At 46.3% G+C, this 19,314-nt stretch overlaps 3 protein-coding genes across 4 annotated transcripts in view; all 3 read left to right on the forward strand.

Moving 5' to 3' along the window:
• The first annotated feature begins 138 nt into the window (after nucleotides 1-138).
• Nucleotides 139-7,837, forward strand: LOC102098164 (protein FAM83D). Its single transcript, XM_065031891.1, has 4 exons — nucleotides 139-637; nucleotides 3,240-3,407; nucleotides 4,310-4,434; nucleotides 4,789-7,837. Exons 1-4 carry the CDS (start codon nucleotides 185-187, stop codon nucleotides 5,741-5,743), a joined length of 1,701 nt encoding a protein of 566 aa, XP_064887963.1. The 5' UTR covers nucleotides 139-184; the 3' UTR covers nucleotides 5,744-7,837.
• A 208-nt stretch (nucleotides 7,838-8,045) lies between these two features.
• Nucleotides 8,046-12,879, forward strand: LOC110358951 (protein FAM83D-B). Its single transcript, XM_065031892.1, has 4 exons — nucleotides 8,046-8,738; nucleotides 9,580-9,747; nucleotides 10,353-10,477; nucleotides 10,727-12,879. The coding sequence occupies exons 1-4, from the start codon at nucleotides 8,286-8,288 to the stop codon at nucleotides 11,115-11,117; spliced, it is 1,137 nt and encodes a 378-aa protein (XP_064887964.1). The 5' UTR covers nucleotides 8,046-8,285; the 3' UTR covers nucleotides 11,118-12,879.
• A 1,093-nt stretch (nucleotides 12,880-13,972) lies between these two features.
• DHX35 (DEAH-box helicase 35) overlaps nucleotides 13,973-19,314 on the forward strand; it is a 29,562-nt gene continuing 24,220 nt past the window's right edge. For both annotated transcript variants that reach the window (XM_065031888.1, XM_065031889.1), the window contains exons 1-4: nucleotides 13,973-14,127; nucleotides 16,769-16,902; nucleotides 17,267-17,359; nucleotides 18,529-18,606. In XM_065031888.1, the coding sequence (XP_064887960.1) occupies nucleotides 14,028-14,127; nucleotides 16,769-16,902; nucleotides 17,267-17,359; nucleotides 18,529-18,606 (405 nt within the window). In that variant the 5' untranslated portion in view covers nucleotides 13,973-14,027. The remainder of the gene's footprint in view (nucleotides 14,128-16,768; nucleotides 16,903-17,266; nucleotides 17,360-18,528; nucleotides 18,607-19,314) is intronic.

A 19,314-nucleotide genomic window follows, 5' to 3' on the forward strand; every position in this document is an offset into this window, starting at 1 on the left:
TCCTGCCCCGGCTGCCGCGGGCACGGCCTGAGGCTCCTGTGGACGGTGGCGCCTCCTCGGCCGCAGCCAATCGCGGAGCGGGGCGGGACGCGGCTCCTCCAGTGGCGGCGGCGGCGCGGGGCTGTTTGGATTCAAAGCGGCTATAAAGGCGCTGCGGAGCGCGGCCGCCCCGCTCCGCCGTGCCATGGCCAACCCCTCGCAGTGCCTGGAGGAGGGCGCCGGGCGCTGGCCGCCGCGCCCGCCCGGGCCCTACAGCGAGGCGCAGCGGCTGGCGCTGGAGGAGCTGGTGGCGGGCGGCCCCGAGGCGCTGCGAGCCTTCCTGCGGCGGGAGCAGCTGCCGCCGTTCCTCTCGGAGCCCGAGGTGCAGGCCATCGCGCGGGGCGCCCTGCCGCCCGCCGCGGGCCCGGAGCCGGCGGGCGAGCCGTCGCTCGGCGCCTCCCTGGACGCCTCGTCGCTCACCTACTTCCCCGAGCGCTCGGACCTGGAGCCGCCGGCGCTGGAGCTGGGCTGGCCGGGCTTCGCCAGCGGCGCGTTCCGCGGGCTGACGCGGGTGGAGGCGCATTTCCAGCCGGGCTGCGGGGACAGCCCGTACGGCTGCAAGGAGGCGGTGCGGCGGCAGATCCGCTCCGCTCGGCAGGTGAGTGCGGCGGGGGGGGGCGGGAGTGCGGGCTCTGCCCGTAGCGCCACCCGAAAGCGCCCGGCCCGGGGCCCTTCTGCAGCGGGTCAGCGAACCGGAGCAAAAATCAGCAGAGTAATCAATGAGCATCTCCTTCAAGTGACTGTAAAACCCCTGTCGAGCAAAGAAAGCCAGGGTAGGAGGACAAGCGCATAAATGCATAGCGGCTGGTGCTCGTGGAACAGTGTCTGTGCTGCAGCCAAGAGATCTCGCACCCCCGTAAACATTGCCCCAGGGGTCGGTAGCTCCCTGTCCCCAGAGCCACAGCCCCTGCTGCTGTTTGCGGCCAAACCACCCGCTGGTTTCGAGCTGCTCTTGCTCTATTCAAAGCAGGTTTCCTACTCTGGTTTTCTTTGCTCTGCAAGCCAAATTCGCTTGCAGAAACCTCCTGCTGGCCTTTAGAGGACCTTCTTTGTGTCATATCTCTTCTTATAAAAGAATGATATCTCTCTGTGATTATATCTCTCTCTTTCACCTCTTTCTCCTTGTTAATCACCCCTAGATAACGTACAGATCTGCTCGCAGCCGGACTTCCCTCCTACGGTAGTGGATGCTTTTGATGTGCTGTAGAATGTGGTTGAAAAATCACACGGAGTAGTAACTTCTAACTGTTCTCTGTAACTCCTTATGTTACCTGAGTTTATAGCCTCCAACTGTAATCCCCATATGGGAACCACCCTTCTCGTTAGCAGCCACTCAATTGGCTTAGCTAAAATTTAAATGTGTAGCTTCCTCTTGGGATGGCCAGGTGAAGCAACCCCTTGCACTCTGCCTAACATGTTCGCACATGGCACGCTCTGAATCAGCAGCTTTGTCCTTGCTCTATTCTGAACACAGAAGCTTGGGGATGTGTGCGGATGACACAAACAATGGGCTTCTTGCTAGAAACTGTCACAGAGGAAGCTCTGTTCTCAAAGGATCCTTATCAGGTAGATGAGATCAGTCTGGTGACTCAAGTAAACTCATGAGAACATCTGTTTCTCCAAAAACTTGTGTGTGATGTTCTTGCTTGTAGCATCCTGCCAAATGCCATCCCTTGTACCAAGCCAACAGCCTGGCAAACTGTTCCTGCCATTGCCCATGTATGTGCCTGATCTGGGATGCATTTTTGTGGACATGGAGTGGAGAGAAATTTTGACACCCCCCCCATAATTTACTGAGTATCAGATGCTGTGTGATGCTGCTCAGTCATGTCTGAGTTCTTTGGCTTAATGTGAGGAACGGGAAAAAAGTCAGATGCTGTAGAGCTGCTTCTCAGCTTGTTCAAATGGTGTTAGCTCAAGTGACTAAAAGGGATGCTTGCTATCTTGCTTTCACCATCCTGAATGGATGAGGGTAGAGAAAAGGGTTTTCTGTCTCTCCTCTGAACATTACTCAAAATGAACAAAAGTACGGTTAAAATATGTTTCTTTTTCAGATGCGTATTCTGGGATTAGAACTCAAATGTGCTGTTAATTGAGTAGTCATTTGAAGGCACCAGTATTTCCAAGTGGCTTAGAGTAAATTGTTCTGTTTTCGGGGTTATTTTCTTACTCATCAGGTCTTGTCAAAAGCATCTGCTTTTTCTTTATCTCCCTTTGACACTTAGGGAAGTGATAGGGTGTGGAAAAGCACAAGAGATACACAAGAAGCACAAGCATAAACTAACTTTATCTAGAAATACCCAAAAGCCTGTGTGTGTTATACCTGAGAACTCATCCCTACGGAACCAGTCCCTTAAGGAGCGGGGCACAGGTGGGAATGCAGAACTCAGCCTGTTCTTGTGGGAAATGTTTACTCCGAGCACAGGCGATGCCACACACACAGCAGCTGTGTTGCACGCACATACACCTTGGGCATGCTGCAGCAACATATGGATGCCTTATGTGTCTGGTAAAGACACCTGCAGCAGTTGTGTAATCTAATGTTGGCCTAAAAGAGAAGTCATGAAGCCAAATCCTTATGCCTTTGTGTCCCATGGGGATGTGTGGTCCTGGTTTTGAAGGGAGAGAGTTCTAGCACCGCAACGGTGTGTGATGTGGCCTGGAATTAGCTGAAGGGATCATTCATAAATGTAAGGCTGTTGTGCCCATTCAGAGAAAATCTTCCTATTTTAGGATTTGCCTTTTGTAAAGAACTGTTGAGCTGGGTGAGTGGAAGGATTTCTTGTGAGGGTATGGGCTGGAAAGTCAGAACACAGCTAGTAAGAGTGTGGAAATAGTGAAAAATGTTGTCACAGAACTAATGTATCTCTTAGTAACTTACATAGGGACAGCATTGCCTTCCGATCACACAACCCAGGATTTGTGAGACATTAAGCTGCGACAGTGAGGAGGCCGTTTGAGCTGATTCTCGTGCAGGCAGTGCTGGTCTGGCACGCTGGGAGCACAGGAGTGGAGATGGCTTCTCTGGATTCCCAGTTCTGCTGTGCTAGCTTCCCTGTTACCAAAAGGCCAGATTATGGGTGATTACGTAGGAACGCGGGCTGTGAAAGTGTACAAAAAGCAGCAGCGGTGAGGGGAAAAGAAACCTCTTCAGGCTCACACCTCTTGAACAAGTGTTGTCAACTTTTGTTTTTTTGCAGGTGATTGCCCTTGTGATGGATTCCTTCACAGATATCGATATCTTTGGTGACCTTCAGGAAGCCTATACCACCCGCAAAGTCCCTGTCTATATCCTTCTTGACCAGGACTTTGTACCCGATTTCTTGGAAATGTGTAAGAATTTGGGAGTTTCCCCTGAGCAGGAAAGTGTGAGTACTAACCATTGGCTTGGTGTGGGCTTTGTTTCTATTTTGGTAGTATAGTCTATGCTTATGGATGTCAAATACATCCTTCTATAAAACATCAAGCTCTCAAAAGTCTAAAGCATTCTGTCTGTTAAATAACTGATACAAAAGGATATTTTCTGAAGTATTTCACAGCTCATGAAGCTCAAGGCTTGATACTGTGTGGCTTCAGTACAGCCTCTAATCCAGTATGTGAAACTGCCCACAAACTCAGCTGAAAACATGTAGAAAAGGCACATCTACTCCTGCCCCACGCTACCCACACATAGGAGCTACAGTCATGCCGTGCAGCTCCCGGGTGTGCTGGGAGGGGTGCGCATTGTGATCCCTGTCCTGAAGCAGCAATTTTCAAGCATTTAATTTTGCAAGATCTAAGTATCTCTATTCTTTGGCTCAAGGAACTGCTTGCTAAGCAAAACAGAATCATGGGAAGCTTGAGGGTGGTATAGCTTTAGTAACATCTCTTTTCACTAAGGTGTAGTTGCTTTCTTTTAAAAGGGTTTGGATAATGAGAGCCGGGTGGTTTGCTCAGTTCCTCTGAATATGAGTTGATATGACCGTGTTATGCTGTGGCTTGGACAGGCTTATGTTCACCACAGAGAGTTTCTCTGGATGGGGAAACACACCTAGTTTTGTGGGCAGTAATTAATTAGAACTGGCTGTTCTCTCCGGAGATTCCTCCTAATCTAACAGAACTTTAGCACTGTGTAACTAATAACACTCACAGGCCGACAAGGTAGAGAAGTTCATTTCATTTCTGTCTTCCATAGTGTGCGTAGCAGCTTTTAGGTAGAAAGGCTAATCAAAAGTTTTTGGAAGTTAACTTAAATCTGATGGTATTTTTTTTCTCTTCTTTTCTGAAACAGCTGATGAGAGTTCGAACCCTCACAGGGAACACATACTACCTGAGGTCGGGTGCCAAAATTGTCGGGAAGGTCCATGAGAAGTTCATGTTAATCGATGGCATTAGAGTGACAACAGGCTCCTACAGGCAAGTATTGGAGTCTGCTCATGCCTGATGAAGCTATAGAAAGGGGGAGTTTCTGCAAGAAGGTTGTAATAACTTTGCTGTTTGCCTGGTATTAATTAATTGCCAATGAAAGTGAACTAGCTGAGTCTAAGTGGGACTAACACAAAACTGAAAAGAGCTTGGGAGAACTGGTTTACACAACTTGGTGGTACCAAAGCACTTGGCCATGGCTAAATAGATCCTGAAGAAGTGAGGATGAATAGTCTATCGACTTTATACCTTCCTTCTGCGCAGCACTTCTAAGCTGAGTCTTGTTGTCTGTATGTGTTGAAATGCACTGGAGATTAATTGTGACTCTTGGTTTGTTTTCAATAGTTTCACGTGGTCTGACGGGAAGCTGAACAGCAGTAACTTGCTGCTACTCTCAGGTCAAGTGGTTGAACACTTCGACCTCCAGTTCAGGATTCTTTACGCTCAGTCGATGCCCATCAGCCAGAAGTGTCTGTCCAGCTGCAGGAACAACGGGATATTTGATCACCTGGTGAACAGAACAGAGTCCCCTGAAGAATATTCTGTGGAAGGCAACTTGAGAGCGGAATTTGCCGGATTGTCTAGTACTCCAAAGAAACTCTTGAAACAACGAGATCAGGCTGAAGATACTCCTGGAAACAAACCTTGTAACCTGTGGCATTCTTACCTCTGGGAAGAGCAGTGGTTCAGCGATCAAGTGGCCATCGTGGAACGGAAAAGCGTATCGACTCAAACTGGCCCATGGGAAGAGAAGCCTGTAATGACTGCGTGCAACGCTGCCACGCAGACCAGTGCTGCGACGGCAGAAACTGGCACCCAGGCCTCTGTCGCTGCTAGAGTGACAGGCACTCAGACTTCAGTTCTGCTGAAGACTGCAGTGACGCAGACAAAGGAAGGTGAGTATGCAGAAACACCCCTGCTTCCCAGAAAGTTGTCAAAAGAAGGATCTTACAGCCTTACCAGACAGATATCAAGTTCCAGTCTGCGATCGATATCTTCGTCATCCTCCCAGTGCTCTCTTGCAAGCTCTACCGGCTCGCTATCTTCTCTCCGGTCCTTTGAATATTCTGGCAGTCACAGGGCAGAATATTTCCAAAAACTGCATAAAGAGAGGCAGTTCCACTACTCCACTATCAGGTCAAAGCTTAGCCACATGGTGGGTATCCTGTCCCGGAAGGGACGTGCCCCTGAGAACTACATGACCCAGTACACTGGAAGATGTGATCTAAAACAGAGAAGGGACATCAGTGCCAGCCTGCGCAGCCTCCGGGATGTTTCAGTCTTCTCTCTGAATAAATGATCACTGCACTGAGCACAGCACACAGAAGCTCCAGTCTCGAATTGTGGTCACTTTACACCTGCTGGTTCTTCTATTTCCTTCCAGCACTTTTTTAGTACATGTGAATGTCACTCTTCAGCACTTTCTTTTATACGATGCAAAGAGGGGTTTATTTATACTGTAGCTACTTGCATGTTCCTCTTATACATATCAATGGTGAGGGTTCATTTTGATTACGGATGTTTAGCCTGAAAAGTAAACTTATTACTGCTTTCTAGGATTACTAATGCTTTGGCTTTAATTTATATAAACTTGGAAAAACCTGAGTCAGTCCTATCAAGCCATCAGAGTGGCTTAGGCACACTTTTTTCTTTTTAATATTGGCTTTTATTTCTACTTTATCTTTGGCATCAGGGGAAACAACTTTCATAAAGAGCTGTAATGCTAAGTTTATTCTGACTTCAGTGATGTGTATATTCCTCTTCAACTCAAGCTGTGAAGGGTCTGTTGGAGCAGTTGCAGGTTCTTATCCTCAACTGTTCCTGTTGTTTAATCCTTCTGAAATGGACTGAGCTAACTAGCTCTTCAGTTTGATCATCTTCTCATACATAGATATATAAAAAAAATGTGCGTGTATATGTACGCTTCCTTAGAATAACATCTTTTCAAAACCCAGACCAAGAAGTAGCAACTTGGCACTCTAAGATATTAGTACCCATGCTGGGTACAGTCCTGGTGTAAGTGTTTCTAGTATTTGGAACTAAAACCTAGATATATTGGACTGGTGATAATATTAATGGGAATGTATTGCTGAGGTGGTCTTTTCCTCTTGTGAGCAGGAGATGAGGTGATATCTGGAGCTCACTCTCTTGCTGCAGCATACCTGTTGTACTTCTCTTTTGGGATGACTCCCAAGAACTTTGCCCCTTGTGCAATTTGTTAAGCAGAATTAAGACATTTAGTCTTAGCACTGTAAGATGAGCTTCCAGTTCTGGCTTGGTCCAGGAATGTCCGTCCTCTGTTAAGAGACTTGTGAACAATTTCCTTCTTTGGAAAGAACTTAGAGGCGAGACAGTCACTGAGGGCACATGACAAAGCCCCTGTTCAAAAGTAAACTGAGAAATGCACTACAAAATATTCTGGGTTCTGTTTGCTAATGCTATTGTACAAATGTAAGAGTAAAAAATAAACACACATTTTTCTCTTTAAGCTGTCCTCTGAAATGTTCTGTTTCCTGCTCTGTTCTTTATCCACTATTAACTTGGTTTGAGGAGCTGAAGTGCTACTGTAGTTTCTGAAAATAGTCTTTCAATATTAAATAGATCTTGGGTTAATTTGCTTTGCAGAGACAATATCTGAATATTTGCTAGCAGTACTGTGTGTGTGTGTGTGTATGTGCTTGTTCAATTACTTATTTGAGGGGTGTGTGGATTTCTTCTCTGACCTTTGACCTGCACTGTTATTCTTCAGACCTGTATTCCAGTATTTTTGTGACCAACCAGACTCTAAATTCTGCCAAGTCAAATCAGAGTCAGGGTAATATATTTTCTTCTTATTTATGGGTGTGTCCAGCAGATGGCACATTTTGGCTGTTGTCTTGAATGTTCCCATAAACAGCAATGAATGGTAGAATGAACAGAAAAATGTCAAACTCAACAAGACTGCAACTGAAGTGCAGAAAGCAACATTTTGTTCTTCTAACTTGAGCATTTCTGTCTCTGAAATCTATATGGACAAAGAGGCTCAAACTACTTTATTACTTGGATTTCAAAGCAGCCACTCCCTCCCTGAAGCTGCAAGGCAGATGTACAAAGAGGTGCAGGTGAGGAAAAAAAGCTCTGTCTGCACTTGTTTGAACAGATAAGATACTTTTTTTGTGTGGTCCCTGGAGCTGGAACACTGGGAGCAAAAGAGCCAAGAGAAATCTTCGAAGCTAATCCTGAGTTGTATTTTTAGGAGCTCATGTTCAGCAGTGCTTGAATGTATGTAAAAATCAACTTGTTTGTCCTATGTGCTTTTAAACTTTATTACACGGTGCAGCTGTTTTGGTACTCTCACAGGAACAAGAAAGTTTACAAATAAACTCCTGTTGCCGTGGGGCTTTTCACCTCATAATTGTCTGAGTTTTGTTTTCTATTTATTTGACATTTTGAATCCCAGTGACTCAGTCAGACGGTCGTTTCCTGGTACTCTGGGTAGGCAGAGCACCCTGGAATGAAGCCAATGTCCGCGGGGACCGCTTGTCCTCTCCAACCTTAGGAGCAGCCTCTCGCTCAGTGGAGCAGGGCAGAGCGGTACTTACCTCGCCCTGCTTAATTTAAGGATTGCTTTTCCTCGCCTCCCTGGGCGAGGGGAGCCCGGCCGGCTCTGCCACCCGCGACTTTCCCGTGGGCGCCGCCGCTCCAGCGCCCCGTTCCTCCCGGCTGCGACGGGACGGGCGGAGCGGACGCTCCTCTCCCGCGGCACCGCCGGCTCCTTCCCGCTCCCCGCGGGGGCGTGGCGGGGCCTCCGCGGAGCGGCTATAAAGGCGCTGCGGAGCGCGGCCGCCCCGCTCCGCCGTGCCATGGCCAACCCCTCGCAGTGCCTGGAGGAGGGCGCCGGGCGCTGGCCGCCGCGCCCGCCCGGGCCCTACAGCGAGGCGCAGCGGCTGGCGCTGGAGGAGCTGGTGGCGGGCGGCCCCGAGGCGCTGCGGGCCTTCCTGCGGCGGGAGCAGCTGCCGCCGTTCCTCTCGGAGCCCGAGGTGCAGGCCATCGCGCGGGGCGCCCTGCCGCCCGCCGCGGGCCCGGAGCCGGCGGGCGAGCCGTCGCTCGGCGCCTCCCTAGACGCCTCGTCGCTCACCTACTTCCCCGAGCGCTCGGACCTGGAGCCGCCGGCGCTGGAGCTGGGCTGGCCGGGCTTCGCCAGCGGCGCGTTCCGCGGGCTGACGCGGGTGGAGGCGCATTTCCAGCCGGGCTGCGGGGACAGCCCGTACGGCTGCAAGGAGGCGGTGCGGCGGCAGATCCGCTCCGCTCGGCAGGTGAGTGCGGGCTCTGCCGCCCCGTCCCGTCCCGTCCCGTCCCGTCCCTCTCCGCCCGCAGCGCCGGGACAGATTTCTGTAATTTTCTCTTGAGAGTGAAGTTATGTCATAAAAAAGGGAAGCCTTTAGTACAACCTCAATTAAAAACCATGAGCAACATGTTACTGAACAGATGCAGGAGACACCATTGCTTTTGATTAGTGACGAACTCTGATTTTTAAATACAGAGAAGGTGTCTTTCCACAATAAGCTTTCAGGCTAGATTGCTATTGCCTAAGAAACCAAAAAAAGATACAGATCCCAGCAAAAGAAGCTTCAATATCTGCTGCTGAAATTACAGTAGAAAATGAAATTCTACAATGTGATAATAAATATCTTTAACGATATTCTATGAATCAGACAAGTGGTGACAAAATTAGGGAAAATAATCTTTAACAACAGTTTCCATAAATTCAATATTTTTTTTCTATTTAACTATACAGGTACATGAATAAGTGATCATAGTAAAAGGGTGATGTATATTGGTTCTCCTGTATCTCAGGGTAGTGTACTCAGTAACCACTTTTATCAAAATACCATGCTCATCACAGAACTTCATTCTAATCAGAGTTATTTTTCCCTTTCTCTTCTCTTTCTTATTAGTCTGTTGAATGTTTCAGCAGTCCTGTGAACAGCAGAAGAATATATGGATCACAGAAGACTGTACCATGTTCTATAGCCACCTGGGGAAAAATAAATAAAGGCGGGGGGGGGATAAATTCGAAAGTCAAATTCTTTTTGTGCCATCTCCCCTGGGATGCTGTGGAAACAACCTGATGATTTCTTCTGAACCTCATTGCAGATGATTGCCCTGGTTATGGATTCCTTCACAGATACTGATATCTTCAGAGACCTCCTGGAAGCTTGTAGCCAGCGGCAAGTTAAAGTGTATATCCTTCTGGATCAGGCTTCATTTTCCCACTTTCTGAAAATGTGCAAGGATCTGGGAGTTGACCTGGAACAGGAAAAGGTGAGCCTTGCCATATTCATAAGGATAGAGAGTCGGTCCTTTATGACTGTAAACTTTGAGCTATCAAAAGAAGAAACTATTAATGCCTGCTGCCACAATTAAAAATGGGGTTTATGTAGCTTTAGTTCTTTCTTGGAAGATTTAACCATTCTTGCAGAAGAAGGCAATTCATAGAAAACCTGAAATCTTAATAAGTGGATGTTATAGTTGCTTTCTGAGCACAAATACTAATTAAATGTTCAAGGAATGCAGGAGAAATGTCCAGTTCCTACAGCATGACTGGAGATGCTCAGGCTCGCCGAGACTTTGAAGGCTGATGGAGAAACAAGTTATCAGGACTCGGTGAAGTTCATGTCCCTCCAAGTTTAGGCAACAGCAGTTTGTACGATCACATTGTGCTCAATCAGTTCATGGGTCTGCCCCTTAATGCCACTTCTTTGCCTACTAAAACAAGACAAAATTATCATTCGTTACCTATAGGGTGAATCTTGTGCTACCGCACAGCAACCTTTGCTAGTTCGTCAGTGGCTGCTACTGTGTGTTACTACTTTAAATGCAATTGTTTAACTCTGAAATCCACATAATGCTTGTGATATCTTTAACAGCTGATGAGAATTCGAAATATCACTGGGAACACATACTACACAAGGTCAGGTGCCAAAATTGTTGGAAAAGTCCGTGAAAAGTTCATGTTAATTGATGGCATTAGAGTGATAACAGGCTCCTACAGGCAAGTGCCAATTTCTTTCTGCTTCTTTATGTGATTTCTTTACATGGAAAGGAAAAGTGTAGCCGTACTGCAAAACTGCTTTCCCTACCACGGTTTAGTTGTAACCTTTATCCTACAAATAGCACACTGCTCATCATTTGCATTATAAGAATGATTTAGCTAAGTGTGCTGGAAGAGAATGTTCAGTTAATGCTTTGTTTACTATTTATCTTGAATTAACTCGGAATTTTCTCATTCTTCATTTGCTAGTTTTACGTGGACAGATGGGAAGCTGAACAGCAGCAACATTTTGATCCTGTCAGGCCCCGCAGTTGCACACTTTGACCAGGAGTTTCGGACTCTTTATGCACGGTCAAAGCCGATCAACCTCAAAGAGTCATCCAGCTGCAAGGAGAGGAAGATGTTGGACCAGGTGGTCAGGATAACAGTGGCTTCCAGAGACTTGACCAGGGAAAACTTCCTGCGAATGGAGTTTTTGTATCTTAGAGCATTTGTAGGGAATCTGAAAAGGAAGCGGAGCTGGCTGCACGCCTCGCGGGAGGCGGTCTACGTGCCAAATACCGCGCTGCACGTCTCTCCTCCGCTGACTAAGAGGAACGGCTCTCTCATTATGAGGCCACACTGGATCGTAGAGAGATGAATCTCATGTTCACTCGGAGCGAGAAGCAGAACCTCAGGAACCTCCAGTGATCCGTGTCCAGAAGTGTCTCACAGTATGTTTGGGAGAGCAGCTGGGAAACAAACCTTGAACTGGGAGAAAGTGATACTGGGATTGTGGTTTCATTTGAAGACCACTGTAACGCAGATCAACAGATACAATTATGGTATTGATTTAGGCGCAGATGTGTTTTTTAAAAAAAACAAGACACCTGGAAAGCCATTATTGCCTTCTAGTATTCTGCCTGATTTTCAGTTTTCAACCTATTCTTCCGTGGTTTAGGCTGATGGGTTAGCAGTGTCCTTGCTCAGTAGCTCAAACCTTTTGTTTTTTAAGGAATCTGAGTATAGAAAATTATATTGCTTGAAGGTCTTTCAATAATGAATAGCAGGACTGTTGTACGGCTCTGAAATCAGTCTAAGCTTAGTCGTGTGTTGCATAAACTCTCCACGAACTCTCCCATGACACAGAACTGAAGCAGAGTAACCATAATCTAGAAACTAGTAGATCGGTGCCATGCTACTAGTCCTCAAATGTTGAATTTTCTTTACACGAAGCTGTGCTGCTTGGCAGAATGAACTAACATGTCAGGCAAGCAAAGCTTTTGCAATGGCTCAATTTTAAATGACCATTTTTTTGTAATTATAAGAATACTTGGATTGTTGGACATGCAATAAATGCATGCAAAGGATAGTATTCCTAAGAACCTGCTATGTTTGTAGTAGAGCCAAATGAGACCATTTTCTTGGCATTACTGTATTTAGTGTTTGGTTTCTTTATGGTTGCTACTGCTGTCTGATCTTGTGGGAAAAGCTGAGCAGATCTGAAATCTGTGAAGCTGCTGCTACTTCTCAAAAGCCTTGTTTCCACCAGACGTGATAACGTGAAAGTCTGAAATACAACCATTTATTCTTAAAGTTTCATGCAAGCTCATTATTTTAAAAAATCCGTTAGTTTCTGGAGAAAAACAAAACAACGGCAAATGAATAAACTATCCTCCCAAAAGGCTGTACATTGAGGCACTGATTTTCCAGCAGCCAGCCAGTGCAGCAGCTCTGCAGCTCTGGCAAAAGCAAAGCTGCACCAATTCTCAAGTTGTTCTTGAGGCTGTTGCACTGCAAAAAACTCGAGGAGATGTTTGTGTAAGGGTCTCGTGGGTTCTGGGCTTCAAATGGGAATGTTAAAACTCAGCTTGGGAATTTCGTATGGGTCTGTGCTAAACATCAGCAGGACAACATTAAACTGGACATGTGGAACTTACAAAAGTGGTCTTCACTGACAGTACAATAGTGTGCTGATCAGGGTACAACTAATCTGCGCCCTTTTTCTTCTGCGTTTACAATCATCGACTTGTAAAAGTTCTGGCTCTTCTAATCTGTAAATGTTCAATAGTTTAATAGTCTTATCCAGATGTAAATAAGTTTGAAACATGAATTTTTATTCTTAACGATATTTCCCATAAACATGCAAAAAATAGAGTGTTGTACTCTGTGCAAAGTGTTGTTTGTGCAATTTTATTTTCTCAATTCCTTTCTGTATATATTTTCTCAAATACAACTGTTAAACTTTTTAATTCATCTCCTTACTTTAATAGGCAACTCTTTCCATGTGCCATTAGTTGGAGTTTTTCTCAACAGTTGCTCATATATTGACGATACAAAATACTTTGATACTTATGTTTATTTTTGATAGAGTGGACATAGTCTGAAAAGTACGTTGAAATAAATAGCTAGAATTTTAAGAATGTCTTTAATCATAACTGAATAACCTTTTGTTGAAGTGGTTACATAGACACTTAGCACAAGCAGTGACCATGGAGGTGCGGCGTGTGGTGTGCAGGCCGGCTGAACCACTGCACTGCCTGTGTCAAGTTGTCAATGAAGAGTGAGAATGATTAAGAAGAATTAAAAATGAGATTAGATTAAGCATGGATCACTGACAGCATTACTAGACTTATTAGAAGCTGGTGGGTTTGTTTTGGTTTGTTTTTTTAACCCCAGCCTTCATTAACTCAGAGTCTCTATTACATTTGATTCAATAAGCACTGTAACACTTGTTCACCGCTGGATCTATTAACTGCTACTGTAACTTTTCTTTTTAGTCCTTCAGCTTTCTGGTGTGAAGCCCAATAGCTGTGGTGCACACAGTGTGGAGGCATCCTTCATCCTCAGGAGGGCAGCGATTAGCTTAATTAATGAGACAAGCAATTTTTGGAGATGATCTTTCAACCTTCTTAAATCTTGGGTTCTCCCCCAGGTTCTGTGCTGCTACTTTTCTCCTGAGTAGCAAGTGACAGGACGGGAGGAAACAGCCTCAAGTTGTGCCAGGGGAGGTTTAGGTTGAATACTGGGAAAAATCTCTTCACGGAGAGGTTGTGGGGCACTGGAACAGGCTGCCCAGGGACGTGGTGGAGTCACCATCCCTGGAGGGGTTGAAAAGGTGTTTAGATGAGGTTCTGGGGACATGGGTTAGCTCCAGGGTTGGGTGGCAGTTGGACTCAATGATCTTAAGGGTCTCTTCAGCCAAAATCAATCATTCATTTTAGTCACAGGGGTTGTATCTGGCTTGGCTCAGGTTTATTGTGTGTCAATGTTTTATGTATTTTCCCCTTTTGCCTCAGAGGGAAAGGGTGGGTTTCTGTCACAGCTGAGGCCGATTTTATCAGCCTGGTTTCTGTGTGTGACTAACAGCACTGATCTCACACGGTGTTACGAACTGGCCGTCATTCTTGCCATTTAGATACTAAAATGTCCAATGCTTCAACACTTCACGGTTCGCCTCAACCGCTACAGTGTCCGTGACAGACAGAAGGTCGTGCGGGACGCGGCTCCCGCCGGCGGCAGCACCGGGGGGCGGGAACCCGGGAACACCCGCGGGCCCGCTCCGGTCACCATGGCAACCCCGCGTCACATGGGCCCCACCGCCGCTTCCGCTTGCCCTCTCACCCCCAAGATGGCGGCGCCCGTGGGACCGGTGAAGTTTTGGAAGCCGGGTGAGGGGGCGCGGGGGTCGCGGTCCCGGGGCGGCGGGTGTGAGAGCGCCAGCGCCTTCCCGGGCTGTCTGCGGCGGGCCCCGGCCTGGCCCCGGCCGCTGCCGGGTGTCACACGGATTTGAGACCCCGAGTGCAGCGGAGAAACGTGCTGCGGTACCGGGGGGGTGGGGACCGGGTCCGCCCTCGGGTGGGGGTGCTGCCCCCCGGGGGAACCCCAATAAGTTTGACAAAGGGGCGAAGTGCTGCCCCGAGGGAGAGAAACGCCGAGTACCCCTGTTCAGCCTGGAGAAAAGGAGGCTGAGGGGAGACCTTATTGCTGCTCCCGGGTAGCCAGTGGCAGGAGGTTTAGGTTGGATATTAGGAAAAATTTCTTGTTGGAAAGGGATGTCAGGTATCGGAACAGGCTGCCCAGGGACGTGGTGGAGTCACAATCCCTGGAGGGGTTTAAAAGACGTGGAGGTTAGGTTCTCAAGGGCATGCGTTAGTGCTAGAGTCAGGTTATGGTTGGACTCGGTGATCTTGAAGGTCTTTTCCAACCAAAATGATTCTGTGACCACATTAATGTTTATGAATATGTAAAGGGTGAGTGTCACGAGGATGGAGCCAGGCTCTTCTTGGTGACAATCAATGGTAGGCTAAGGGGCAGTGGATGCAAACAGGAACACAAAAGGTTCCACTTAGATATGAGAAGAAACTTGTTCGGGGTGAGGGTGGCAGAGCCTGGCCCAGGCTGCCCAGGGGGTTGTGGAGTCTCCTTCTGTGCAGACATTCCAACCCGCCTGGACACCTTCCTGTGTAACCTCATCTGGGTGTTCCTGCTCCATGGGGGGATTGCACTGCATGAGCTTTCCAGGTCCCTTCCAACCCCTGACATTCTGGGATTCTGTGTTTCTACTGCTCATCCAGGGGAGCAGAGAAGGTCACTGGCATCCCGGGCTATGTGAGGAGCATTGCGGTGAGGCTGAGGGACATGAACCCCCTTGGCACTGGGGAGGCTGCATCGGGAGCTCCCCAGCACCGGGAAGACGTGGACTCCCTGAAGCAGGAGCACAAAGTGAAGGGGCACAGGGATAAGGGAGAGATTGGATTATGTGATGTGCAAGGGGAGGCTGAGAGAGCTGGGACTGTGCAGTCTGGAGGAGTCTCAGGGGGATCTTTTCAATGTAGATAAATACCTGGTAGGAGGGTTTAAAGAATATGGAGCCAGATTCTTCTTGTTGGTGCCTCCTGACAGTGCAAGAGGCAACAGGCACAAGCTGAAATATGAGAAAAACCTTTCCCACCGTGGGAGTGATCAGATTCTGGAACAAGCAGTCAGGCTTGTTGTGGGGTCCCAGACCTGAGCAGCCGGGTGTAGGTGACCCTGTGGTAATGCAGAGCAGGGACTAGAAGGTCTCCAGAGGCTCCTTCCAGCCTCTGCTGGGCTGTGGGGATGTGACTATGTGATTGTTCCCTCAGGCTTTGGGTTGTTACCTTCCCATTTGCTAGTCTCAAAGGGAAGCTTGGTGGGTCTGAGTTTAGTATTTTTATTTATTTATTTTTTACCTGATCACCATGTTGTGGTATGCTGAGGTTTGCAAAGCTGTTCCGGAGTCAAGATTAGTTTAGCAAACAGGTTCTTAATCATTTGAATGTTACAATAATATGTGTGCACATACAATATGTATATATATGTGGGGTAATATGTTGACAGTAGAGTATTAAAAAAAATAAATAAAAAACCATAGAAAATGAAGGAGAATCGGTGGGTCATGAGAAGCAATATCTGTTAACTCTGTTGATTTGTTAAGATCCAGATATTCAAGTCCCTGATTCTTAACTTCCACATCTGTCCTGGGGACTGAGTAGTTATTGGAATCATTGCTGATCATTCTTAAAATTGGATCAATTTGCTATAAAACTTGCTTGGCAGCTTTGAATAGGGACTGACTGGTTTTAAACAGTGGAAAAAGTTAAAAGCCCAAACAAGCCAATCCTACAAAACAGGGGAATCCTCCTCTTGCTCTCAGAGTTTCCCAGTTGAATCTGCAGCTGGAGATGATACATTCTGTTATTGAGATGAGGTTTTGTTTCTAGTTCACTTGCATGATTCAGCACTTTTGGTTGTTGGCAGTTTTATGGTAACGTGCAGCAGGAATAAATCAAGTTTCTGTTACTGAGGTAAATTCAGATCTGAAGTGAGTGACGTATCTCGTAAATGGGCACGGTTGGACATCTATACAGGTGATACTAGTCAAGGGAAGTTCTGTTACATCCGACTGGCTGCCTTAAAACCCATGGACATACTTCTGAGAAGAATATTGGAGATATACCTGAACAATTGCAAAGAAGAAAGTTCCCGAGATCTTGCTGTATATTTTTCCTATATGCTTTTTGTGTCCTTTGCCATCTTTTAAAAATTCAAATACTTACATTAGATATTTATTTTTCCTTGACCAGCAGCAGACAGATATTTCGTTTGAAATAATTTCTGCATGTTTACTGTTAGTTAATATTTTGATTCTTTTCACAGAAACGTTAGTCTTTTGATATAAGCTGCTACTCGCGATTCCTCCTTATAAGGAACATATTTATTTTGCCTCTATTGTGATACACTATGCAGAAATGTGTTCTTCCAATTAAAATTAATTATGTCACGTAGGCACGGAAGGTCCTGGTGCCAGTGTCTCAGAGGAGAGACAGAGTCCTGCTGAGAGTAGTGGCGTAACCGTCATCTATAATCCTTATGCCTCCCTTTCTATTGAACAACAAAGACAAAAGCTGCCTGTTTTTAAGGTACAGAAGTTCTTTTTGATATATTAAATCTGTTGCGTGATGTCTGGCTCTTATGTCTGTCTTTGAAGGAGTAGTATAGAATCACTTTACATCAAAACCCAATAATTTTTATGACCTTGCTCTCTGTATTTGTTAGAATTGATTGTCCTGTTTGACAACTGCTACTGACAGTTTTACAGGCTTTGTAGGTTTATGTTAATTATTATATCTTGTACATGTCATTTATAGATTTTAAAGAACTGTTTAGCTTTTGGCAGTAAACTCCATGTGAAAGGAATTTACTGTGTCTATTAGATATGTAAATATTGTAATTTAAATTATTTTCGTACACATCTGGTTTTGATACTTAAATGTTCTCTTTCAGCTAAGAAATCACATACTTTATCTAGTGGAGAACTATCAAACTCTGGTGATTGTTGGGGAAACAGGTTGTGGGAAATCAACACAGATTCCACAAGTAAGTGTCTGTTTAACTTGGTGAAATCAGGGGATTCTCCATGAAACATTAAACTAGCAACCCAGAAGTGGGAGAATGGAATTCGCCTGTGCTCGTGTGTGTGACCGAAAGGAGAGAAATACAAGGCTTCATATTGGATAGGAGGAGCTGCTGGATCTGTAACACAAAACCTTCTTCCACTACAGGAAAGGACCACACAAGTTTATGCTGCTACAAATAGTAGTCACTGTGCTACAGTAGGTGTTTGTTACTCCATCAGAATACTGTTTAAAATTTTGTTGAGAATATGTTTTTAAGAAGGAAAAAAGGTTCAAGGTTAGTTCTTAATTTTAGTTTAAAAAATTCACAGACTAATGATGAATGGGTCCAGAGAAGAGCAACACGACTGGTGAAGGGGCTTGAACATAAGACCTATGAGGAGAGGCTGAGGGAGCTGGGGTTGTTTAGTCTAGAGAAGAGGAGGCTTAGAGCTGAGCTCAGCACTCTCTAGAACTACCTGAAGGGCAGTTCTAGCCAGGTGGGGATTGGTCTCTTCTCCCAGGCAGTCAGCAATAGGACAAGGGGGCATGGGCTTCAACTCTACCAGGGGAAATTTAGGCTGGATATTAGAAAGAAATTCTTTACAGAGAGAGTGATCAGGCATTGGAATGGCTGCCCAGGGAGGTGGTGGACTCGCCGTCCCTGGAGGTTTTTAAACTGAGATTGGACATGGCACTTAGTGCCATGATCTAGTAAACGGACTAGAGTTGGACCAAGGGTTGGACTCGATGATCTCTGAGGTCTTTTCCAACCCAGTCGATTCTGTGATTCTGTGATGTTATCTGCTTCAGTGCGAGCATGCAGGACTGCTGCTGTTCGGCTTTTTTTCTTAAAGGTGTTATAAAATAAAGGAAAGAAGAGGAAGAAATGTAGTAGTTCGAAATACTTGAGACCCAAAGAACTGCTCTTAGATGCTTTCGGAAAGCTTATGTGCTCAGGAAGTAGGTATTGTACTGTGGTAGTTTGAATGGTGGAATTAAGAATGCACAAAACCTCTAAGAAACTGATTTGCCCAAGGTCGTGCATCAGTTAGTGCAGAACCAGGAGAAAGCCCGTGGTGCGGAGAACTGACACCGTGCTGTAATCACCGCATGACCAATTAATTTCTTACCCGCACTATTTGTTCGCAGTACCTGGCGGAAGCTGGCTGGACAGCCGAGGGAAGAGTTGTCGGAGTGACGCAGCCTCGTCGGGTTGCTGCTGTTTCAGTGAGTTTCTCCGTGTCCAAATTTCCCCGGTTTGTTCTCGTTAAAACCTCCAGTTCATTAGCAGGTTTTGCTGAATAGCAGGAATCACAACTGCACGAGCTCCTGAATGAATAGACATTTCTGCTTATCTTCCTCACAGAATTGCTGGTACTATATGCTGAATTCAACCTGATTAGTAGGTCTTGCCAAATATTCCAAGTCCAGAATTGCAGATGTCGAGGCTTTGAATAGAATCGGGTGGTGTCAGCAGGACTGTGTGCAGGAGCGAGGGCTGCGCAGCGTTGAGCTGTGATTGACTGTGGACTGGAACTGTGCATGCGTGACCCTTAACTTCTTCCACAAAGCAGTGATGGAAACCTGTGTACAGCAACAGAGCCAGTGGAAGAAAATTGCTCTTTTTAGCAATTCATGCATAGTTTTTTTTGAATAGTTTTTCTGTATTTTTGTTGTTGTTGTGAGATGATGGGTTTTTTTGTTTGTTTCCCTTTGTAAGAGTGTTGGGGAAAAGAAGGAACAATTTTATCGTGAGAAATCTTTTCAGACATGTCTAGGAGAACGTAACATCAGCTGGATGTATTGTGAGAGGGAGGAGAGGAGATGCCGAGGGCAACAACTGGTGCTCTTTGGTTGTACTCTGCACAGAAAGCATCCAGTGCTCCTTGTCTTCATAACTGCTGCCAAACACTGACTCTGGGCTGAAGTTTCTGC

The sequence above is a fragment of the Columba livia genome, chromosome 16, assembly GCF_036013475.1.
Source record: "Columba livia isolate bColLiv1 breed racing homer chromosome 16, bColLiv1.pat.W.v2, whole genome shotgun sequence".
Taxonomy (NCBI): Eukaryota; Metazoa; Chordata; class Aves; order Columbiformes; family Columbidae; genus Columba; species Columba livia.